Below are 21,234 nucleotides of genomic sequence, written 5' to 3'. Positions count from 1 at the left end.
TGTGTTAGGCCCCTTTCACATTGCGTTCAGCTCTCTGTTCAATGGTCCCGTTGGGGCTTCCGTCCGAACCCCCAACAAAACAAGTTTCGGACGTATGCGCTGACGGGGCCACTGACTGTAACGGTGCAGGCGGAGTCACCATGTGCTCTGTCTTGCACCATTTTTGGGTGCACACACTTTTGTCCTGGTGTCCAGAAAGCGGACTCCGTCTGCACCATTATAGACAGTGGCCCCGTTAGCGCATACGTCCAAAACCTGTTTTGTTGGGGGTTCGGACGGAAGCCCAGATGGGACCACTGAATGGAGAGAGAAATGCAATGTGAAATTGGCCGAAGGCTGCATTCACAAGACCAGTAATCATCTGTTAAAACGGATCCTCAGAGATACATTGGCAAACTGATTTCTGCCAGTTCCATTTTTTTAACATGCGAAGTTTATGGAGGCCATGTGGAGTCTATGGAGGCCAGTTCCGTTAACGGAGTGCTATTTATCTTCCATTTGTAACAGATTCGGTAAGAAAACAACGGATCAGTTACAAATGCAAGTACAACTGATGGCTAATTAGCAATCCGTTAACGGATCCGTCCTCCATAGACTACCATGTTTAAAAACGGATCCAGCAGACATCAGTCATTTAACAATGCACAAAAAAGTTGTGTTTGCAGAACTTTTCTTTGACAAGGGATCTCTGCAGGATGATTACCGGACAGGTGAGCTCAGCCTTATTCTGTAATGTCTCCTATTGTCCGTCCATGTCCTCCTGAATTGTAATGCGCTGCAGAATATATTGGCGCTAGAGAAATAACAATTATTATTATCATCAAAAATCTGAAGGCAAAAAAATAAAAAGTCACAAAAAAACATGATAAATCTGCTTTACAAAACATTCACAAGACAGAGTTTTCATGCAGATTCGGACCAAAACCTGCGCTTATGGCTCATATTTTCTCACTCATGTCTTTGAAATACATGGAAAAGAAGTAAATACACATATTTATGATGCATTTTTATTTCGTTTTTTACCCATTTATTTAAATAGTTGAAAAGTGCTTTGAAGGCTCAAACCTGCAAGAAAAAAATGAGAAGAATGCGCATGAAATTTCAGAAATCTCACATTGTTGATATTGTAAATTCCGTATCTCTTCTGTAGCCAAAATGGAAAGTGTGAACAATCCGTTACTGATACGGAATACGTCAGATTGAAAAACGACACTAAGCAGCCCCATGAGGGTCCGCCCCACTCACTATCATTATCTACAGTATATGGAGGGCTATATGGGGCCCATTATTCTGTATGGAGGGCTATGTGGGGCCCATTATTCTGTATGGAGGGCTATGTGGGGCCATTATTCTGTATGGAGGGCTATGTGGGGTCCATTATTCTGTATGGAGGGCTATGTGGGGCCTATTATTCTGTATGGAGGACTATGTGGGGCCCATTATTCTGTATGGAGGACTATGTGGGGCCCATTATTCTGTATTGAGGGCTATGTGGGGCCCATTATTCTGTATGGAGGGCTATGTGGGGCCCATTATTCTGTATTGAGGGCTATGTGGAGCCCATTATTCTGTATGGAGGGCTATGTGGGGCCCATTATTCTGTATGGAGGGCTATGTGGGGCCCATTATTCTGTATGGAGGGCTATGTGGGGCCCATTATTCTGTATGGAGGAATATGTAGGGCCCATTATTCTGTATGGAGGACTATGTGGGGTCCATTATTATGTATGGAGGGCTATATGCGGCCCATTATTCTGTATGGAGGACTATGTGGGGCCATTATTCTGTATGGAGGGCTATGTGGGACCATTATTCTGTATGGAGGGCTATGTGGGGCCCATTATTCTGTATGGAGGACTATGTGGGACCATTATTCTGTATGGAGGGCTATGTGGGGCCCATTATTCTGTATGGAGGGCTATGTGGGGCCCATTATTCTGTATGGAGGACTATGTGGGGCCCATTATTCTGTATGGAGAGCAATGTGGGACCATTATTCTCTATGGAGGGCTATGTGGGGCCCATTATTCTGTATGGAGGGCTATGTGGGGCCCATTACTCTGTATGGAGGGCTATGTGGGGCCCATTATTCTGTATAGAGAGGTATGTGGGGCCCATTATTCTGTATGGAGGGCTATGTGGGGCCCATTATTATGTATGGAGGGCTATGTGGGGCCCATTATTCTGTATGGAGGACTATGTGGGACCATTATTCTGTATGGAGGACTATGTGGGACCATTATTCTCTATGGAGGGCTATGTGGGGCCCATTATTCTGTATGGAGGGCTATGTGGGGCCCATTACTCTGTATGGAGGGCTATGTGGGGCCCATTATTCTGTATAGAGAGGTATGTGGGGCCCATTATTCTGTATGGAGGGCTATGTGGGGCCCATTATTCTGTATGGAGGACTATGTGGGGCCCATTATTCTGTATGGAGGACTATGTGGGGCCCATTATTCTGTATGGAGGACTATGTGGGGCCCATTATTCTGTATGGAGGGCTATGTGGTGCCCATTATTCTGTATGGAGGGCTATGTGGGGCCCATTATTCTGTATGGAGGGCTATGTGGGGCCCATTAATCTGTATGGAGGAATATGTGGGGCCCATTATTCTGTATGGAGGACTATGTGGGGTCCATTATTATGTATGGAGGGCTATGTGCGGCCCATTATTCTGTATGGAGGACTATGTGGGGCCCATTATTCTGTATGGAGGACTATGTGGGGCCCATTATTCTGTATGGAGGGCTATGTGGGGCCCATTATTCTGTATGGAGAGCTATGTAGGGCCCATTATTCTGTATGGAGGACTATGTGCGGCCCATTATTCTGTAAGGAGGGCTATGTGGACCCCATTATTCTGTATGGAGGGCTATGTGGGGCCAATTATTCTGTATGGAGGGCTATGTGGGGCCATTATTCTGTATGGAGGACTATGTGGGGCACATTATTCTGTATGGAGGGCTATGTGGGGCACATTATTCTGTATGGGGGCTATGTGGGGCCCACAACTAGGTTGGCTCATAACTTTGCACAAGTTTATAAATTTGGCGCCCTGTGTATTTGAGTTTGATATCCCTAGCCAATCCTCTGTGTGCTTATAAATACAGGACTATAATGTAAATGGGCTTCTGGACTGACAGCAAGTTGGTGTCTTGAAATATAATGAGAAATGGAAACAAAATATACAAAAAAAGTTGAAAACGTTTCATTCTGCAACTTTTTTATTTGTACAGGACCGGCCAACACCTTGCAGGACAGAGCTATAGGTTCTATTTATTTCTTGATGGAGGAGAAAGAAGTATCTAAAATAAATGTTGAGTCAGGCTGAAATTCAATCCAACAATAAGTGTTAAAAAGTGCCAAAATTTTGGTGCATTTACATTTTTGTTTGCATGAGTAAGTCTGCACCTTTTTTTGCAATGCAAATTCATTTGCGATTATAGGACAGACCCGGTTTTATGCAAATATTGCAGAAAATCCACACGTGGCGTCATGTGATCCCGAAAGAAAAAAGTCACATATAATATGATTGTTCTGTATAAGAAATCCCAGTGGAGCTCTAGCATTTATTTGGACACAATAATTGTGAATTTGATTATCAAAAATAATTATGCAGTAAATTTAATATGTCCTAAAATAAAAAAGAAGAAAAAAAACGAAAGATTGCAGTAAATTTGTCAAGAGGAACCAGTGCTGCCTCATGGTGGCCACTCCTGGGATGTGCAGAAAATTACCGAATTTACTGGTTTTTATCAAACCAGATACGAAAATGTTTTGGAAAGGAAAATAGACAAAGAAATCCTAAAATCTAAGGTCACTGCAACAATTTAACAAAAAATTTTGAAAGTGGCTCTAAAAAATAGCAGTAAAATCTACCCCTAAAACCATCGCATACAAAGAACGAGAAAAGGAAAAGGAGATTTTTTTTTTTTTACATAGTGTGAATCACTCTAAAAATATAAATGATTATATAACATTGTGGTGTCAAATTTTTTTTGTTTTGTTTTTTTTTGTAATTATCGTCACAGAATATTGTTGTGAAGCCTGAGCTCTAGTGTATGTTCACACATGACAGATACACTGCAGATTTTCTGGATGGAACATCCACAGTGTATACAGTGCCAGCTATTAGTAAATGTAATCCACAGAAAAAGTGCAGAATTTGCTTGGAGATTGACTCGCAGCAATGGTGCAGGCGGATGTTTAGGCTATATGCGCACTTTGCGTTTTTACCTGCGTTTCCGCAGCGTTTGAATGCCAAAATGCATGCGTTTTGATTTTACAAGCAAAGTCTATGGGAAATGGGGATTTCTTGTGCGCACTTTGCTGTTAAAAAGGCAGCGTTTAATTTGCATATTTTTGGGCAAAAACTCAGCGGTTAAAGAAGCAACATGTCAATTGTTTTTGCCATTTGGGCAGCGTTTTGCTAACATTGAAGTCAATGAGAAGTTGCAAAACGCAAGCAACATCTAAATTCTTGCATTTTACATGCTTTTTTGATGCTGAAAACGTTTAGGACCAATTAATTGCATTCGTTTTTGGCAAAATATTAATGGCATGATATGTCCCTTTACACACACACACACACAATTATTTTTTAATAAAATCCATAAATAAATGTAATTTTATGCATAATTGTCACAAAATTATCATTTTAATTAAAAAATATTAAAATTATCAATCAAAAATTGGCTATTTGTTATCATTTTTTTCCCTTTTTTTCAGTGTTTGAATGTTTAAGCTTTATTTAGTAGTGTCTTTGTATTCAAAACGCATCTGACTTTAAGCAATGGAAAAGCATGTGAATTGCACCAATAAACGCAGCAAAAACGAGGTAAATACGCACGCGTATTTATCGCGTTTTTGTGGTCAAAACCAAATTTGGCAAAAACCATTTCTGTCAGAGGATGCGTTTAGAACTGCAACTACCTCGACGCAATGTGGGCACACAGCCTTACTGCCAAGGGGGAAATACAAGGCAAATCTGCATCCATATTGCGCGGACTTTGCCACAGATTTGTGCCAATTTTTTTCTGTTCATTGTGACAGACGACTTCCCACAGAGAAAAAAAAACATTGCATTTACTGCAATATTTATTCTAGTGTTTTTATGCCAAATATAAGATAAAACTTACCTGTAACACATTAGCAAGTTATTAAACACTGCAAACTGTGGTTTTATGTCACTTTTTGTTTTTACTTTTGGTGTAGTTTTTTAACCCATGGGGAAAAATGTACGAAGTTTTATGTGGTAGTTTTAGGCCATGTACACACTGTGTATTTGATGAGTTTTTAATTTTGTATCTATAAGGCAGGTGCACACGGTGAGTATTTGGTGAGGGTTTTTTTTTTTTTTTTAACCTCAGTATCTGTAAGGCCACGTGCACACGTTCAGTATTTGGTGAGTTTTTACCTCAGTATCTGTAAAGCTACGTGCACACGTTCAGTATTTGGTGTTTTTTACCTCAGTATTTGTAAGGCCAGGTGCACACGTTTAGTATTTGGTGTTTTTTACCTCAGTATTTGTAAGGCCAGGTGCACACGTTTAGTATTTGGTGTTTTTTACCTCAGTATTTGTAAGGTCACGTTCACACGTTTAGTATTTGGTGTTTTTTACCTCAGTATTTGTAAGGTCACGTTCACACGTTTAGTATTTGGTGTTTTTTACCTCAGTATTTGTAAGGCCAGGTGCACACGTTTAGTATTTGGTGTTTTTTACCTCAGTATTTGTAAGGCCAGGTGCACACGTTTAGTATTTGGTGTTTTTTACCTCAGTATTTGTAAGGTCACGTTCACACGTTTAGTATTTGGTGTTTTTTACCTCAGTATTTGTAAGGTCACGTTCACACGTTTAGTATTTGGTGAGTTCTCTACCTCAGTATATGTAAGGCCTCTTTCACACGTCCGTGAAAAACCATGCACGTTTTTCACGGACATGTCAAAGGTGTGTTTTGCCCTCCGTGAGCCGTGTATATGGCACACGTGTGTTCTCCGTGATAACACACAGAGAACGGGAACTTTCTGCTCACCTGTCGCTGGTGTCGCTGTCTGTGGTGCTGATCTTCGGTATCCGGTCCTGCCGACTCCCCGCTGCTGCAGCTTCCGGCCGCAGTGAAGTGAATATGCAATGAGCGGCGGTCAGAAGCGAGTGACAGCAGCGGCAGAGACAGGAGGGCTGGAGAAGGTGAGTAAAGTTTTTTTTTTTTTCTCAAACACGTGTTTTCTCTGGCGCGTGTCACGCAGAACACCTCCGTGTGGTCTGTTTGCGTTCCGTGTGACACCTGTGATGCTGGAGAAAAACGGACATGTTGACGTGTGGAGCACACGGACACACGTATGCTCCACACGTACACACAGTCCATGTCAGAACACGCACGTGAGCGCAGACCCATTGATTTTAATGGGTCTACGTGTGCCCGTACGTGAGGAAAAGGACCAAACACGTACCGACGACACGGATGTGTGAAAGAAGCCCAAGACAACGTGCACACATTTAGTATGTGGTGAGTTTTTACCTCAGTATCCATAAGGTCACATGCACACGTTCAGTATTTGGTGAGGTTTTTACCTCAGTATATGTAGCCTAAACCAGGAGTGGAACTATAGGAAGAAAAGTATAAAGCAAACACCAGCACCACTGCCGGATTTTTTTTTATCCACTCCTGGTTTTAGCTTAGGCTACTTTCACACATCAGTTTTCTGCATTCAGGCACAATCCTTTTTTTTCCTGATCCAAAGGATCCGGCAAAAAAGTGTAAAACCGTATCCACCGGATCCGGTTTTTAACGGATCCGTTATGCCGGATGCGTACAAAACCGGATCCGGTGGATACGTTTTGCATCCGGTTTGTCCTTTTTTTTTTGAAGGATCAGCTTTTTTAATTAATTTGGTGCATGCGCAGTTTACAAAAATGGATCCGGTAGCCGCATCCATTTTTTACCGCATTGCACCGGATCCAGCGTCCATAGGCTTTCATTGGAAAATATGCCGTATCGCGCCGGATCCGGCGCGATGCGTTTTTTTTGCCGGACAAACAAAACGTTGCAAGACACGTTGCCTCCGGCCGCCGCTTTGATAAATTTTGCCGCATCCGGAAAAAAACGGATGCAACGCAAAGCCATAAGGTACAATCCGGTAACAATGCAAATCTATGGGGATAAAACGGATGCGGTACCGGATCAGTTTATCCCGTTTTTTCCGGATTGTACCTGATGGAAAAAAACTGATGTGTGAAAGTAGTCAAAGGCCAGAATCACACTTGCTAGTGCCTCGCGTGTAACTCACGCGAGTCTCTCATGGTAGAACCCGGCATGGCCGCACACTCTCCTGACAGGAGCTGGTCGGTTGCATGTATCTCTATGCAGCTCAGACGCTCCTGTATGCATAGTGTGCGGCCATGCCGGGTTCTACCATGAGAGACTCGCGTGAGTTACACGCGAGGCACTAGCAAGTGTGATTCTGGCCTAAGAAATAGTGGAGGTAAATAACTTACCAAATACTGAACGTGTGAACGTAGCTTTAAATTAAATGGATTTTTCACACAAAAATCACAGCATTTATCCTCCTTGGAAACACTGCAATGAGCGGATATATTATTGGTGTTACCGGTGACGCCGCACAGGGGCGCCAGAGGTAAGGGGCCCATTTTTACCTCCAAAGCAGGTGGAATTATGAAAAGCTATTGAGCTACAAAGGACCCAGGTACTGTTCTTGCACAGGGGCCTCTTCTGTGTCCACCAGTGAACACAGCCCCAGCCTTTCTGATGTTACTAGTGAAGCCAGTAGCGGAGCTCAGCAGTTATTGGTAACATAAGGCCGGACACCATCATTAATTAGGATAATCTATACCAGCATTTAGTAATTAGGTCAATTAGGTAAGTGCTTTCATATAGGAGATTGGCCGGGAGCAGCCACACAGTAGTATCTGGTCCGGTCCTAGTCTCAGGAGGGGAAAGTAGTGCAGTATGATGTGTGGCCGCTCCCAAGTTGTCTTGCTGTAACTTTGGGTAAAGTCTTGTGAGGGCATTGTCTGCTTCTGACAGGTCCCTGGCTGAGAAAATGTCATTACTGTTCAGGTAAGAAGTGGGCACCTCCCTGGCAGGAGTGGCGTAATTGCAGTGTGTTTCCATAGCTATATATTAGTGTGTGTGCACTGGGGACAGTGATAGACTTGCAGGGCCCTGGGCTGGTAGCTGATGAATACTGATGTGGACACTGGACCAGGGTCCTGTGAATCTGTTTCACAGTTAGGCTAGTATCACACTTGCGTGTTTTTTTTTTTTTTTGTTTTTTTTTCAGTTGCAATCCGCCGTCTTGGAAAACAGCGGAATCTGTTAACTGATTCCTCTGTTTCCCATAGACTTGTATGGATGACTGATTGCAACAGATGTACCTGCGTTGCTTCCGCTGGCCGATGCTGCGTTGCCTCCGCTGGGCGGAAGGAACGCAGCATGTAATGTTAATTGCTTGTGTTAAAATCACACTGAGCAGTGGATTCCGTTACATCTGTCTATAGTTATAATGGATCCCTATTGTGGCGGATTCCGTTGCAAAGTGCTTTACAACGGAATCCACTGCTGGATTCCACTAATTTCTACTGAGCATGCCCAGAATGAAGAGAAAAAAACGGAGCCGATGCATTCCGTTAGATGGATGCCTAACGGATGCAACGCGTCCGTTATTTTATAGGAATCAGCTAACTGATTCCTGTGAAATAATGGACCCGTTGCATTCGTTGACAACACAAATAACTGATGCGTCAAAACGACGCAGCAACAGACCCGGCGGATTCAACCCAAAGCAAGAGTGAAACTAGCCTTAGTGATAAGCTTAAAGTCAGGTGTAATGAGTGGCTGATCTTATGTTAGGTTTACTCTGACTGGGCCCAACTATAGTATTGTGGGGCCCTTATGCCGCTTATTCTTAGGCTAGTTTCACACTTGTGTTTGGGCGAAATCCGCTGGGTCCGTTGCTGCGTCGTTTTGATGCATCCGTTATTTTTGTGGTGTCAACGGATCCGTTATTTCACAGTAATCCGTTAGCTGATTCCTGTAAAATAATGGACCGTCGCATCCGTTTGGCGTCCGTTAGGCGTCCAATGGAATCCGTTGGCTTATTTTTTTTTCCCCATTCTGGGCATGCTCAGTAGAAATTAGCGGAATCCAGCACCGGATTCCGTTAAGCACTTAGCAACGGAATCCGATACCATAGGGAAACATTAAAAATGAACGGAAGCAACGGAATCCGCTGGTCGGCGTCATTTTGACGCAAGCATTTAACATTAAATTCAGCGTTGCTTCCGCTCGGCGGAAGCAACGCAGGTACTTTTGGCACAATCCGTCATCAATTCAAGTCTATGGGAAATGGCGGAATCCGTTAACGGATTCCACTGTTTCCCAAGACAGCGGATTGCGCCATAAAAATAAGGCAAGTGTGAAAGTACCCTTGAAGGGATCCTCTACTAGTGTCCCCCTTTAAACTTTTTGCAAGTTAGGCTCACTTATAACTTCTAGGCTTGGCATATCATGTGCAATATGCATCCAGAACCACAAGCAGTTCTTGGTGTATCTTGCTAATCCCTGCCTAATTGTCCCTGTTTCTAGTATGTGAGTGAAATACACTCCTTCTATGCCACTGGAACTCCAAATTAGTAAGACTTGTTTTACAAGCGCTCAAGAACATCCTTGCAGCACACATGCTTTCTGGTGTACTAATAGCTTCTGCTTTATTACATCATGTGACAAGCTTGTATAGTAACCCACACAAAGAAATTACTCCCCAGCTCTATGCACCAGGCTATGTGCGCACTAGAAAATTGACTTTTCTTAAGAAAAAGCTGCACCCTCTGGCAGAATACCGCACCTGTGGCAAAAACTGCAGTAAAATCGCACCTGCGTGTTTGCCATAGTTTTTCTGTGGGTTGGCCCCTCAGGTATTTTACCATTCTCTATGGCAAAAAATTCACAGGTGCCTGCAGAGGCTACATGCTCACTTTTTGCTGCAGAAATTCTTTTTTTTTTTTTACCGTAGGCTTTGCTGGAAAGTGACCGCAGAATGGTTATGAACATTTTCTGCAGCAAAACCGCAGTGTGTTCATAGGGCCTAAGGCTATGTGCGCACATTGCTTTTTTTCATGCGTTTCCGCAGCGTTTTATGCCAAGAAGCTTGCGTTTTGTTTTCTAAGTAGTCTATGGGAATTTAGCAAAACTTGCCCGCACGATGCTTTTTTTTTTTGACAATTTTGTTAATCTCTGCGTATATAAAAGCAGCATGTCAATTCTTTTTTGCGTTTTGGCAGCGTTCAGCTAACATTAATGTCAATGACAGTTTTGAAAACTCATCCAAAATCAAGATTCTAGCATTTTACATGCATTTTTGATGCTACACGCATGCTTTTTTGTCAAAATTAAAGCATGCATTTTTAGCATTAGTGAGGTCAAGAAGTTTCCTTTTGCCCTCACATCCAGCCTGACTTAAAATAGTCAGTTCATTTTATTTTTAACATAAATATTCAATCTCAATAATCATTTTAGTAAAATTATGTGTATGACTTAAGGCTTGAATTTAATTTTTTTTCACTTTTTTTTCCTAGTATTTGAATGTTCAAACTTTATTTAGTAGTGTCTTTGTATTGAAAACGCATCCCATTTTAAGCACTGAAAATGCATGTAAAACGTAGCAAAAACGCATGCGTATTTCCTGCGTTTATGTGGTCAAAACCAAATTTGACAAATTTTGCCAGAGGATGTGTTCATTTCTGTAAGTTACAGAACGCAATGTGTGCGCATAGCAATGTGAAACCTCACTGCCAATCAGTGTTAGCTGAGCCCTATAGCATCATTTCAGTTATAAGAGAAGATTGTTTCTAGAAGAACAAAGTGGATTGTATTCTCAAAGATCTTTAAAAGCCTTTCTAAAGATCCTTTGATATGCTAATGAGCGCAGGGACTAAAGGTACTAAGCGACGCTCCAGTGATCCCACCAGCAATCTGACATTGCAGGGATCGCTGGCGTGTCGCTACATGGTCACTGGTGAGCTGTCAAACAGGCAGAACTCACCAGCGACCAGCCCCCAGCCAGCAGCGACACATGGAAGCGATGCTGCGCTTGGTAACTAAGGTAAATATCGGGTAACCAAGGAAAGCACTTTTGGTTACCCGATATTTACATTAGTTACTAGCGTCCGCCGCTCTCACGCTGTCAGTGCCGGATCCCTGTTCCCTGCACTCCTAGCCAGAGTACACATCGGGTTAATTACCTGATGTGTACTCCGGCTAAGTGTGCAGGGAGCTGGCACTGACAGCGTGAGAGCGGCGGACGCTGGTAACTAAGGTAAATATCGGGTAACCAAGGAAAGGGCTTCTTGGTTACCTGATGTTTACCTTGATTACCAGCGTCCGCAGAAGTCGGCTCCCTGCACATGCAGTTGTTGCTCTCGCTGTCACACACAGCAACAACTAAAAAATGGTCCAGGACATTCAGCAACAACCGGCGACCTCACAGCAGGGGCCAGGTCGTTGCTGGATGTCACACACAGCAACATCGCTATCAAGATCGCTGTTGCGTCAAAAAAATCGTGCCTCAACAGCGATGATGCTTAGGGAGACATGGCCTTAATGCAAAGGTAACACTTCCCCCTGACTACACTGTCCTCTTAACATGTTTGGTTCGACCTTGTGGGTGTGCAATGTGGCGCCCTGGACAAGCCAGGGGCCACAGAGAACAACACAACACACCCCACACTCCCGGTCAGGCACACCGAAGTCAGACACAACCCTTGTTGCCTTCCTCCAGGGGCTGATGTTCACACCAGGGGGTGGGCCAGGCGGTTGGTCCCACCCACCAAGGAGTACACAGTCCTGGAGGCAGGAAAAGTAGACAGTTTTTTAGTTTGAGAGGTGAAAGTGAGAGGAAGGAAAGTGGTAGTGGAGCAACTAACTGACGGCGTCCAGGTGTGTGGCCCGGGCGGTACAGCAAGGTTGGCAGACGGTGGTGACCGTCTGCAGGAGTGGCCTATCGGAGTCTACCGTAAGGACCGTGGACGGGCGCTGGCCCGGCGGTACCGGACCGGTACGCAAGGAGAAGCCAGCACCATCTGGCAGGGGCCTACGGACCCTGGCAAGGCTAGGAGCTGCCGTAAAGTTGCAGAATCCGTTGGCTGCTGGGAAACCCAGGAGGTTCCCTTCGCTAAGTCCCGAAAGAAGGCAACTGTCCAACCAAGGGAGGGAGACACCGCCATGGCAACAGTTTCCCAGGGCCAGATCCTGCGGGCAAAAGGGGCTCCTCCAGCCCATATCCAAGCTGGGGAGCAGGTTACCGGTGGGAACCCATCGGAACCATCTACCGTACATAGGTGCAGGGAAAGGCAGTCACCATCAACCTGCCGGGAGGAAACTGCAGCCGTCTGTGGGACCCGTCCATCCAGCCGTGTGTTTTACTGAGAACTGTGTCTTCATCATTGGGCTGAGTGAGTACCACCGTGCCATGCGGCACAGTGCTGCCCTCCGCGACCCTGCACCTCACCAGGCCCCATAGCCCGCCTGCACCAACCATCCCTACCCCCATCACCGGGACAACCAACCCCCTACCCACGGAGGGGAGAACTAACAACAAAGCTGCTCCCTGTCGCTGCTCCCTGTCACCGCTCCCGGGATCCCCGTCCAGAGTAGCGGTGGTGTCACCAATATCACCACAACCGTGGGTGGCGTCACAGACAGTATCCAAATCCCCACAAACATTTCCCCTTTTCACTCACGGGCGAAGAACGCCGCTCGAGTCCCCAGGATCCGGCCCACCGCTCGAGCCACCGCCGGGCAGCAGCCAGACCCGAGCAGTGGGAGAGCACAGCGTCCCCTCCTCCGCCCACGACACCAACATGCTATTCAATGCCCAGCATCATTGGCAGTGATACATGTACCTGTGTCCGTTGTCACCGCCTCAGATGCTGAGTTTAAGCTCAGTGTGCATGATCGGAAGTCACTGCACTTCCAGTCATGTGCACTTTAAACCTGGGTGTATGTGTCCTGGCTTCAGAGGTCTACTGCGCTTGACCGGAAGTGCCGGATTTCTGATCGTGCACCCTGAGCCTAAACCCAACTGCCTGACTCCACCCCACCTGGTGTGGACATCAAACCCTGGAGGGAGGCAACAAGGATTTTTCGATTGACTGTTGTTGCTGCCTATGGTGGGGGTGTGTGACTACCTGGCTAGTCCAGGGCGTCACACCACCCACAGTGTGTGGTGAGATGTAGCACCACTGCTGCTGTTGGGGAGCACTCGGGGGCGATGGGATAGCAACCGGATATTAACCCCTACGTGGGTAGGGATGGATGCCCCGGGGCCCAGTGTATGTGCTGAGGATGGTGGTTGCAGGGGCCTGTCTGACGCCCTGGGCAAGCCAGGGGTCACAGGTCACAACACCACATGCACCCCACATTCCCTGCAGGTACACCGAAGTCAAAACTAAAATCCTTGTTGCCTTCCTCCAGGGGCTGGTGTCCACACCAGGGGGTGGGCCAAGCAGTTGGCTCCACCCACCGAGGAGTTCACAGCCCTGGAGGTGGGAAAACCAGGCAGTCCAGCTAGGGCAGTGAAAGTGAAAGGAAGTGAGAGTGAAGCAGTAAAGGAGGAAAGTGAGAGTAGTGACAGAGAAAGTGACAGCAAGAAGCCTGAAGTTGGTCCGGGTGTGTGCCCCAGACTGAGACAGCAAGGTTGGCAGACGGCGGTGACCGTCTGCAGGAGAGATTGCTCGGAGGTTGCCGAAAGGACCGCAGACGGGTGGTGACCCGGCGGTACCGGAGCGGTATACAAAGAACAGTCATCACCAGGGCAGGGGCCTTTCGGATCCCGGCAAGGCTAGGAGTCGCCATAATTTGCCAAATCCGTCAGTGAAGGGGACCTCTGTCTCCCAACAACCAAGTCCCGTTTGAAGGCAACAGTCCGACCGTTAAGGGGAGACACCGCCAAGGCACCAGTTTCCCAGGGCCAGCGCCTGCGGGCAAGAGTGTAGCTCCTCCGGCTCATATCCAAGCTGGGGAGCGGGTTACCGGTGGGAACCAATCGCTACAAACTACACATGGGTGCAGGGAAGAGACCGTCACCGTCAACTGCAGGGAACATCAGCACCGTAACCGTCCGAGGGACCCGTCCAACCAGCCGTTTGTTTACCGAGAACTGTCGTGTTTACTGGCTGAGTGAGTACCTTCGTGCCGTGCGGCACAGCGCTGCCCCTGCGCCCCTGCACCTCCACAGGCCCCATACCTGCCTGTCCACCATCCAATTCCATCACTGGGCCCCGGGATCACCAACCCCTACCCACGGAGGGGCAAAACTGGCTGCTCCATACAATCACTCCCAGGTTCCCCAGCCAGAGCAGCGGCGGTATACACTCAATCACCACAACCGTGGGTGGCGTCACGGACAATAAACTATCCCAACAACCAAACCCCTTTCACTCACGGGCGAGGAGCGCTGCTAGAGTCCCTGGGATCCGGCCCATCGCTCGAGCCACCGAGCAGTAGCAGCAGGCCGCGGCAGCCGGACCCGAGCAGTGGGAGAGTGCGGCGTCCCCTCCTCCGCCCGCGACACCTGCGCGCCCAGTCAGACCGGGGGATGCTGGTGTACTCAGTCAAATGAATCACACAAATCAAACGGTAAACCAAGGTGCCAGTGGCCAGCCACTGCGGCCGGGTGTATTCTGGTCCCTCACACTGGGTGATGGTCTGTGTCTTTCCTTTGCACTATTTTAGTTCTTTGGACTTCTTGATATGGAACATGGGAGTCCGCTCCCAGAACTACGGGTGCAAGCCTTGCCCGCAGATGCTGACCCGTGGGATCTAAAGAGGCCCTGGCGGATGCCCTATCCCCTGTGGTGGGCTGCTAGTCTGCTTCTTTTGGGACTTCGGGTGGGACAGGACCTGTAATCCTGTCCTCAACTGGTGAATTAACAAAGCTGGTGGATCCGGTCTCTGCTTCAGGGACCAGGTATCCCCTCTGTGCACGGTTTCCGGTTCGGTTCTCTGGTGTTGGTACCGGTGGGCTCCTATCCTGTCCTGGTCCACCTCGGATCTCCGGCAACCGTCTTCCCGTCTCCTGACACACGGACCACCATCTACCACCTAGCCAGTATGCCGGGGCTCCAACCCAAACGCCTTTTCTCTCTGGCTTCCACTCCAACTTCACTCTCTCCTCTCTCAACTGTACTTCACTCCAACTCCAAACAAAACTGAACTCAACTCTCACTTTTCCCTCCCTGGATTCTCTAGACCCCCTAGGTGGGTGTTTTCCTTCCGCCTGGTCCTGCCCACTGGTGTGCCTTTCCTACCCTGGGGGGGTGACTAGGGTTTTGTTGGCTCAGTGTAACCCTGTGAGGGAAGGTGTTGTGAGGGCTTATTTTGTGTGACCACCTGGCGGCGCCAGGGCGTCACATTAGCACGCCCCTGTGGGAGTGCTAAGAGGGTGGACTAGTCTGGGGACATAACGCCCTTGCTACTAGTCCCTGCGCTCATTGGATATCATAAAGAATCTTTAGAAATGGGACGCCCCTGAGTCGATTAGGGTGTCACAGGGAACTGCACCCCTGTCTCTCATGGTGCAGAACTCACCCTCCATGGTTCTGGGTTCCTACACACTGGTATTGCTTCCTTCAGCACTCAAATCCTAATCACACCTCACACCACACCCTGTCAGGCACACCAGAGGGTGGTCTAGCTGGAATAGGGCAACCCACCTAGGGGTCAGGCAGACTGGTGGGAGGAAGTCAGATGAGTAGTAGCCTTCAGAGTAAGGAGCTGAGGGAGTTGGAGCTCCCTGTGAGATCTTGGTTGGGTAGCAGACTGTCTGGGACCAGAGGAGTCGGAGACCTGGTTGCAGGGTATTGGAAAAAGGTGTATTGACTTAGTTTTGGAGAACAGTTGGCACCAGAAAGTCCAGTAACCAGACCGGTACCGAGCACGGCAGGATACAGGACCCTAAATCAGGGAGTAGATTCACGCAACCTGATAATTCACCTGTGGAGGATAGTCTCTTTATGAACTTTCCCCCAAGAGCTTAGAGATCGAAGGCATCAACACAACGAGGGGGATAGGGCTTTCCAGCTTATATGGCCTACGGAAATCCCAAGTGTCAGCCATCGAGAGCACAGCTTCTCTATATCACTATAGGGAGCCGGACCCTGACAGCTTCAGGTCGAAGGGTCACTCGGGAACATCTACACAATTGTGCATGGAGGCAGACTCTGGACCACTAATCAGTACCAGCAGGGACGGATTCCCGGATGGGCTCCCCAGAGTGGCAGCGGCACCCAGAGACTTGGTTTACTGCTGTCAATCTGCTTATTGGCCGCACTAACAATTGCACCGCTAGAGTACACTTACCTTCCTGGATCCTGACCTGCCCAAATCACCTCCACCATACAATTTCACCTCCCTCCAGTGCCTTTGTGGTGCCCTGGACAAGGCAGGGGCCACACAGAACACAACACACCCCACACTCCCAGCAGGCACACCGAAGTCAGACATAAAACCCTTGTTGCCTTCCTCCAGGAGCTGATATCCACACCAGGGGGTGGGCCAGACGGTTGGTCCCGCCCACCGAGGAGTTCACAGTCCTGGAGGCGGGAAAAGTAAACAGTTCAGTTCTGGAGTGGAGGAGGAGTAAACAGTTGAGTTTGAGAGTGGAAGTGAGAGGGAGAAAAGTAGAAAAGGAGCAGACTGAAGTTGGTCCGGGTGTGGGGCCCGGACAGATCAGCAAGGTTGGCAGACTGTGGTGACCGTCTGCAGGAGTGGCCTATCGGAGTCTACTGCAAGAACTGTGGACAGGCAGTGGCCCGGCGGTACCGGACCGGTACACAAAGAGAAAGCCAGCACCATCTGGCAAAGGCCTACGGACCCCGGCAAGGCTAGGAGTTGCCGTGAAGATGCCAAATCCGTTAGCAAAGGGAACCTCCTGGGTTTCCCAGCAGCCAAGTCCTGACAGAAGGCAACAGTCCAACCAAGTGAGGGAGACACCGCCAAGGCAACAGTTTCCCAGGGCAAGTGCCTACGGGCAAAAGGGGCTCCTCCGGCCCACATCCAAGCCGGGGAGCGGGTTACCGGTGGGAACCCATTGGAACCATATACCGTATCTAGGTGCAGGGAAAGGCAGTCATCACCAACCTGCCGGGAGGAAACAACCGCAGCCATCTGTGGGACCCGTCCATCCAGCCGTGTGTTTTACGGAGAACTGTCTTCATCATTGGGCTGAGTGAGTACCACCGTGCCGTGCGGCACAGCGCTGCACATCGCCAGGCCCCGTAGACCGCCTGCACCAACCATCCCTACCCCCATCACCGGGCCCCGAGACAAACAACCCCCTACCCACGGAGGGGAGAAATAACAACCAAGCTGCTCCCTGTCACCGCTCCCAGGATCCCCATCTAGAGCAGCCAGGGTGTCACCAATATCACCACAACCGTGGGTGGCATCACTGACAATAATCAAAACCCCCACAATCAAAATCCCCTTTTCACTCAAGGGCGAGGAACGCCGCTCGAGTCCCTGGGATCTGGCCCACCGATCGAACCACCACCGAGCAGCTGCAGGAGCAAGCCGGACACGAGCAGTGGGAGAGCGCAGCGTCCCCTCCTCTGCCCGCGACACCTTCCCTACCTGTGGAGGGATCACAATCTAGCTGCCCCACTCAATCAGCCCCGGGTACTCCAATCGGCAGCGGCGGTACTCCCTTTCCACACACCACGGGTGGCTTCACTAACTGTCCCTTGTACATATTACCCCATAACTGCAACAACCTGCAACCAGGTAGATAATGCCCAATAGTCCAATTCATACAAGATAATAGCAAGGACTAAAACTTAACTTTTAATAATTCAGATAAAATTGTCAATATTACATAATAGTGCAGTAAAATTGCCAAATGGCTATAAGTTGAAGTGATCTCACCCAGATGTTCTCCAGGGACAGTGGCAGGGATCAAAGTAAAGGCCACCCTGTATTTGGACACAGCCTTTACCTTTGATCCCTGTCACTGCAGGTTGATCAATTGGTTCTCTATTCTCCCCTGAGGAACTCTTTATACCTGGAGGGAAATGCGTTGGGAGAACGCTTTTTTCTTTGTTTGGTTGTGGGGCAGACAGCTCATTTGGGCGCTGCCCTTGTCAGGGCGGAAGCATTGGCACGGGGCACGACAGGGTTTATATCTTATCTCCCAATGCTTTACCCCGGCTTTTTCCGCTTGTGACCAACCCTGGATCGGTGTGTCCTTCTGTCCCTGGAGAACATCTGGGTGAGATCACTTCAACTTATAGCCATTTGGCAATTTTACTGCACTATTATGTAATATTGACAATTTTATCTGAATTATTAAAAGTCAAGATAATAGCAAGGACTAAAACTTATCTAGATATTACCCCACCCTTTTCCCCTTTTATTAGAGTGGCCACTGAGCCCTGGGTCCGGGGACCCTCGAGCCACGAGCAGTCCAACTGCTGCAGGGGCGGCGCAAATACTTTTTCTAAAGATCCCTTTTATCTATGCTACTAGATGCAGGGATTAGCAATATTCACCCAGAACTGCTCATGATTCTGGGTGCACATTGTACCTTACAGGTTCCTTTTAACCAGGGGTGTAACTTGAAGCTCAGACTTTGATGGAGGTGTACCGCCCCGCAGGCTTGGCTGCGACCGCCGAGCCGCTCTGATCCGTGCTCGTACTGCAGGCGGTGGCTCGAGCCTCCCATGGATCCGGGGGTCACGTCGCTCTGCAAGGGAGTTGGCACTGCACGCGGGGACTCGGAGTGTATGGATTTGGAGTGATAGTTCGTGACGCCACCCACGGGTTGTGGTGATCGTAGACACCACTGCTGCGGTGAAGGTGTGGGGGCTCCCGGGAGCGGTGTAGTGGCGCAGCTAGGTGTAGGCCCCTCTGTGGGTAGAGGATGTTGGTCCCGGGGCTCGATGCTAAGGGGGCGGGTAACAGGTGTTTCGCTGGTCTTGGCGATGGTGCAGGTGCGGTGCGGCGCTCGGCCCGAGGGCACTGGTGTACTCACTTTGACAAATACACTGGAGTCTCTGGTAAACCAAACGAGATGGTGGACGGTGCCCACAGCCGGCTGCGTTGTTTCTCCCCTTACTCCGGGTTGGTGGTTTCCGCCTTTCTCCTGCACCTATGTTGTGTGTAAGTAACTGCCTACGCTTCAGCGACGGTAGTTCGCTCCCCAGCGGTGTGTGTGATGGGGAACCCATTTGCCTGCAGACGCTGGCCCTTTGGATGTCTTGCTGTGGCAGTAGCTCTCTATCCTGAATCGTGGGGCTGTTGTCTTCAATCAGGCCTTGTGTTGGAGTGAACCCCTGAGGTCCAGGCCGCAATCAGTTAATTTGACTAAAAGGTGGCTACTAGCCTAGTCGGGGTCTGAGTACCCCTCCTGGTGCTCCGGTATCCAGTTGGTTCCCCGGTTCGGTTCCAGCGGGCCACTACCCTGTCCAGTCCCTTACGGTTCCACCAGTCATCTTCCCGGTCTCCTGCAGGCGGCCACCACAGTCTGCCTCCTGGCTAAAGGGTGTCCGGGCTCCATCCCGAACCCCCTGTTAGTTCTGTCACTCTCCCTACTCCTCTCCTTCCTCTCCCTCACTACAGACTCTGTTCTCCTGTTTTTCCCGCCTCGGGCCATCAGAACTCCTCGGTGGGTGGGGCCAACCACCTGGCTCCACCCCACCTGGTGTGAACCTCAGAATCTGGGGGTGACTCAGGTTTTTAAGGGTGGCTGCTGTGACCCTTTTTAGGGGGGGGTGTTGTGCGTGGGACTGTGACCCCTGGTTAGTCCAGGGCGTCACACAAACGCTCCAATCAGGCCTTTGATTATATAAAGTATTGGTCTCTTCCTATAGGCTGAAGAGACTTTTTGGGGCCTGTGTGCAATTGCAACTCCTGCACCTGTGTCCCTGCCATTAAGTGCTTGTGGCACACTATCCTTACTGTTAGGATTGGTCCATTGCTGATGTGTACTGTATTGGATACAATATTTGGTTACAAAACTGCCTCTTTATGTATGGTTAGTGTTGGGTCATGCGCACTGTGTATGCATGATAGCAGCTGCTGGTTTTAAAAACAATTTTATGCAAGTAAATAACAAATATATGGGCCCAGAAATAACTTGGCGGCTGAGATGCAGCTCCTGAAGAGCAGAGGTTGCACAGTCAGGAGATCATGACATGCTGAGTCAGAAGACATGTGGCTGACACCATGGAAGTGGTCACTTATCATGGGAGAGATGCAAAGGACAGGCATAACATTACTTACTTCCAGTAGATGATGGGCTACAGGGGAATAAGTTGTGCTGTAAATTCATGTGCCATAGATGGCAGGTGGTATGTAACACTTAATATACATATCCTATCCTGGGGCTTTAAATGGGGCCATAGATGAGCAAGTAAGAATCTCTCAATCTAAGCCTATTCAATGTAAGGAGGCCTTCATAAACTTGTGCATTTGACTTCTGTGTCGCCCTGGGCAAGCCAGGGGACACAGGTTACAACACCACCACACCCCACACTCCAGGTAGGCACATCACAGCTAACCACAAATCCTTGTTGCCTTCCTCCAGAGGTTGATGATGCACACCAGGGGGTGGGCCAGGCGGTTGGCTCCGCCCACCGAGGAGCTCACAACACTGGAGGCAGGAAGAAACCAAGCAGTCTAGTCAGGGAGGAGGAAGTGGAAGGAGTGGAGGAGTAGTCTAGACAGGGCTAAAGTAAACAACTAGGTGAAAGTGAAGGAAGGAAAGTAGTAAAGGAGGAAAGCAAGTAAAGTAACAGAAGAGAAAGACAGCCTGAAGGGTCCAGCTTTGTGAGGGCCAGAACAGCAAGGTCAGCAACGGCGGTGACTGTCTGGAGGGGGACCGTTTGGAAGTTCCTGGAAGGACCCCGTTGGCTGTGTGCCCGGTGGTCTGGAGCAGTGTTCCGAAGGACAGTCAGCACCAGGGCAGGGGCCTCTCGGACCCCGGCAAGGCTAGGAGTCGCCAGATTTGCCAAATCCGTCAGTGACGGGGACGCAGATCCCCCAACAACCAAGTCCCGATTGAAGGCAACAGCCCAACCCGTATTGGAGAGACACCGCCACCGCCAGGGCACAAGTTTCTCAGGGCCAGCGCCTGCGGGCAAAGTGTAGAGCTCCTCCGGCCCAGATTGCAGCCGGGGAGCGGGTAACCGGAGGGAATCCACCGCTACCATCAGTCAA

At 48.8% G+C, this 21,234-nt stretch overlaps 1 protein-coding gene across 1 annotated transcript in view; it reads left to right on the top strand.

Moving 5' to 3' along the window:
• Positions 1-640: 640 nt before the first annotated feature.
• LOC142297346 (zona pellucida sperm-binding protein 2-like) overlaps positions 641-21,234 on the top strand; it is a 58,356-nt gene continuing 37,762 nt past the window's right edge. The window contains exon 1 of the mRNA XM_075341579.1: positions 641-710. Coding sequence (XP_075197694.1) covers positions 641-710 — 70 coding nt within the window. The remainder of the gene's footprint in view (positions 711-21,234) is intronic.

Source organism: Anomaloglossus baeobatrachus, chromosome 3 (assembly GCF_048569485.1).
Source record: "Anomaloglossus baeobatrachus isolate aAnoBae1 chromosome 3, aAnoBae1.hap1, whole genome shotgun sequence".
Classification (NCBI taxonomy): domain Eukaryota; kingdom Metazoa; phylum Chordata; class Amphibia; order Anura; family Aromobatidae; genus Anomaloglossus; species Anomaloglossus baeobatrachus.
This window is presented reverse-complemented; position numbering and strand designations above follow the sequence as displayed.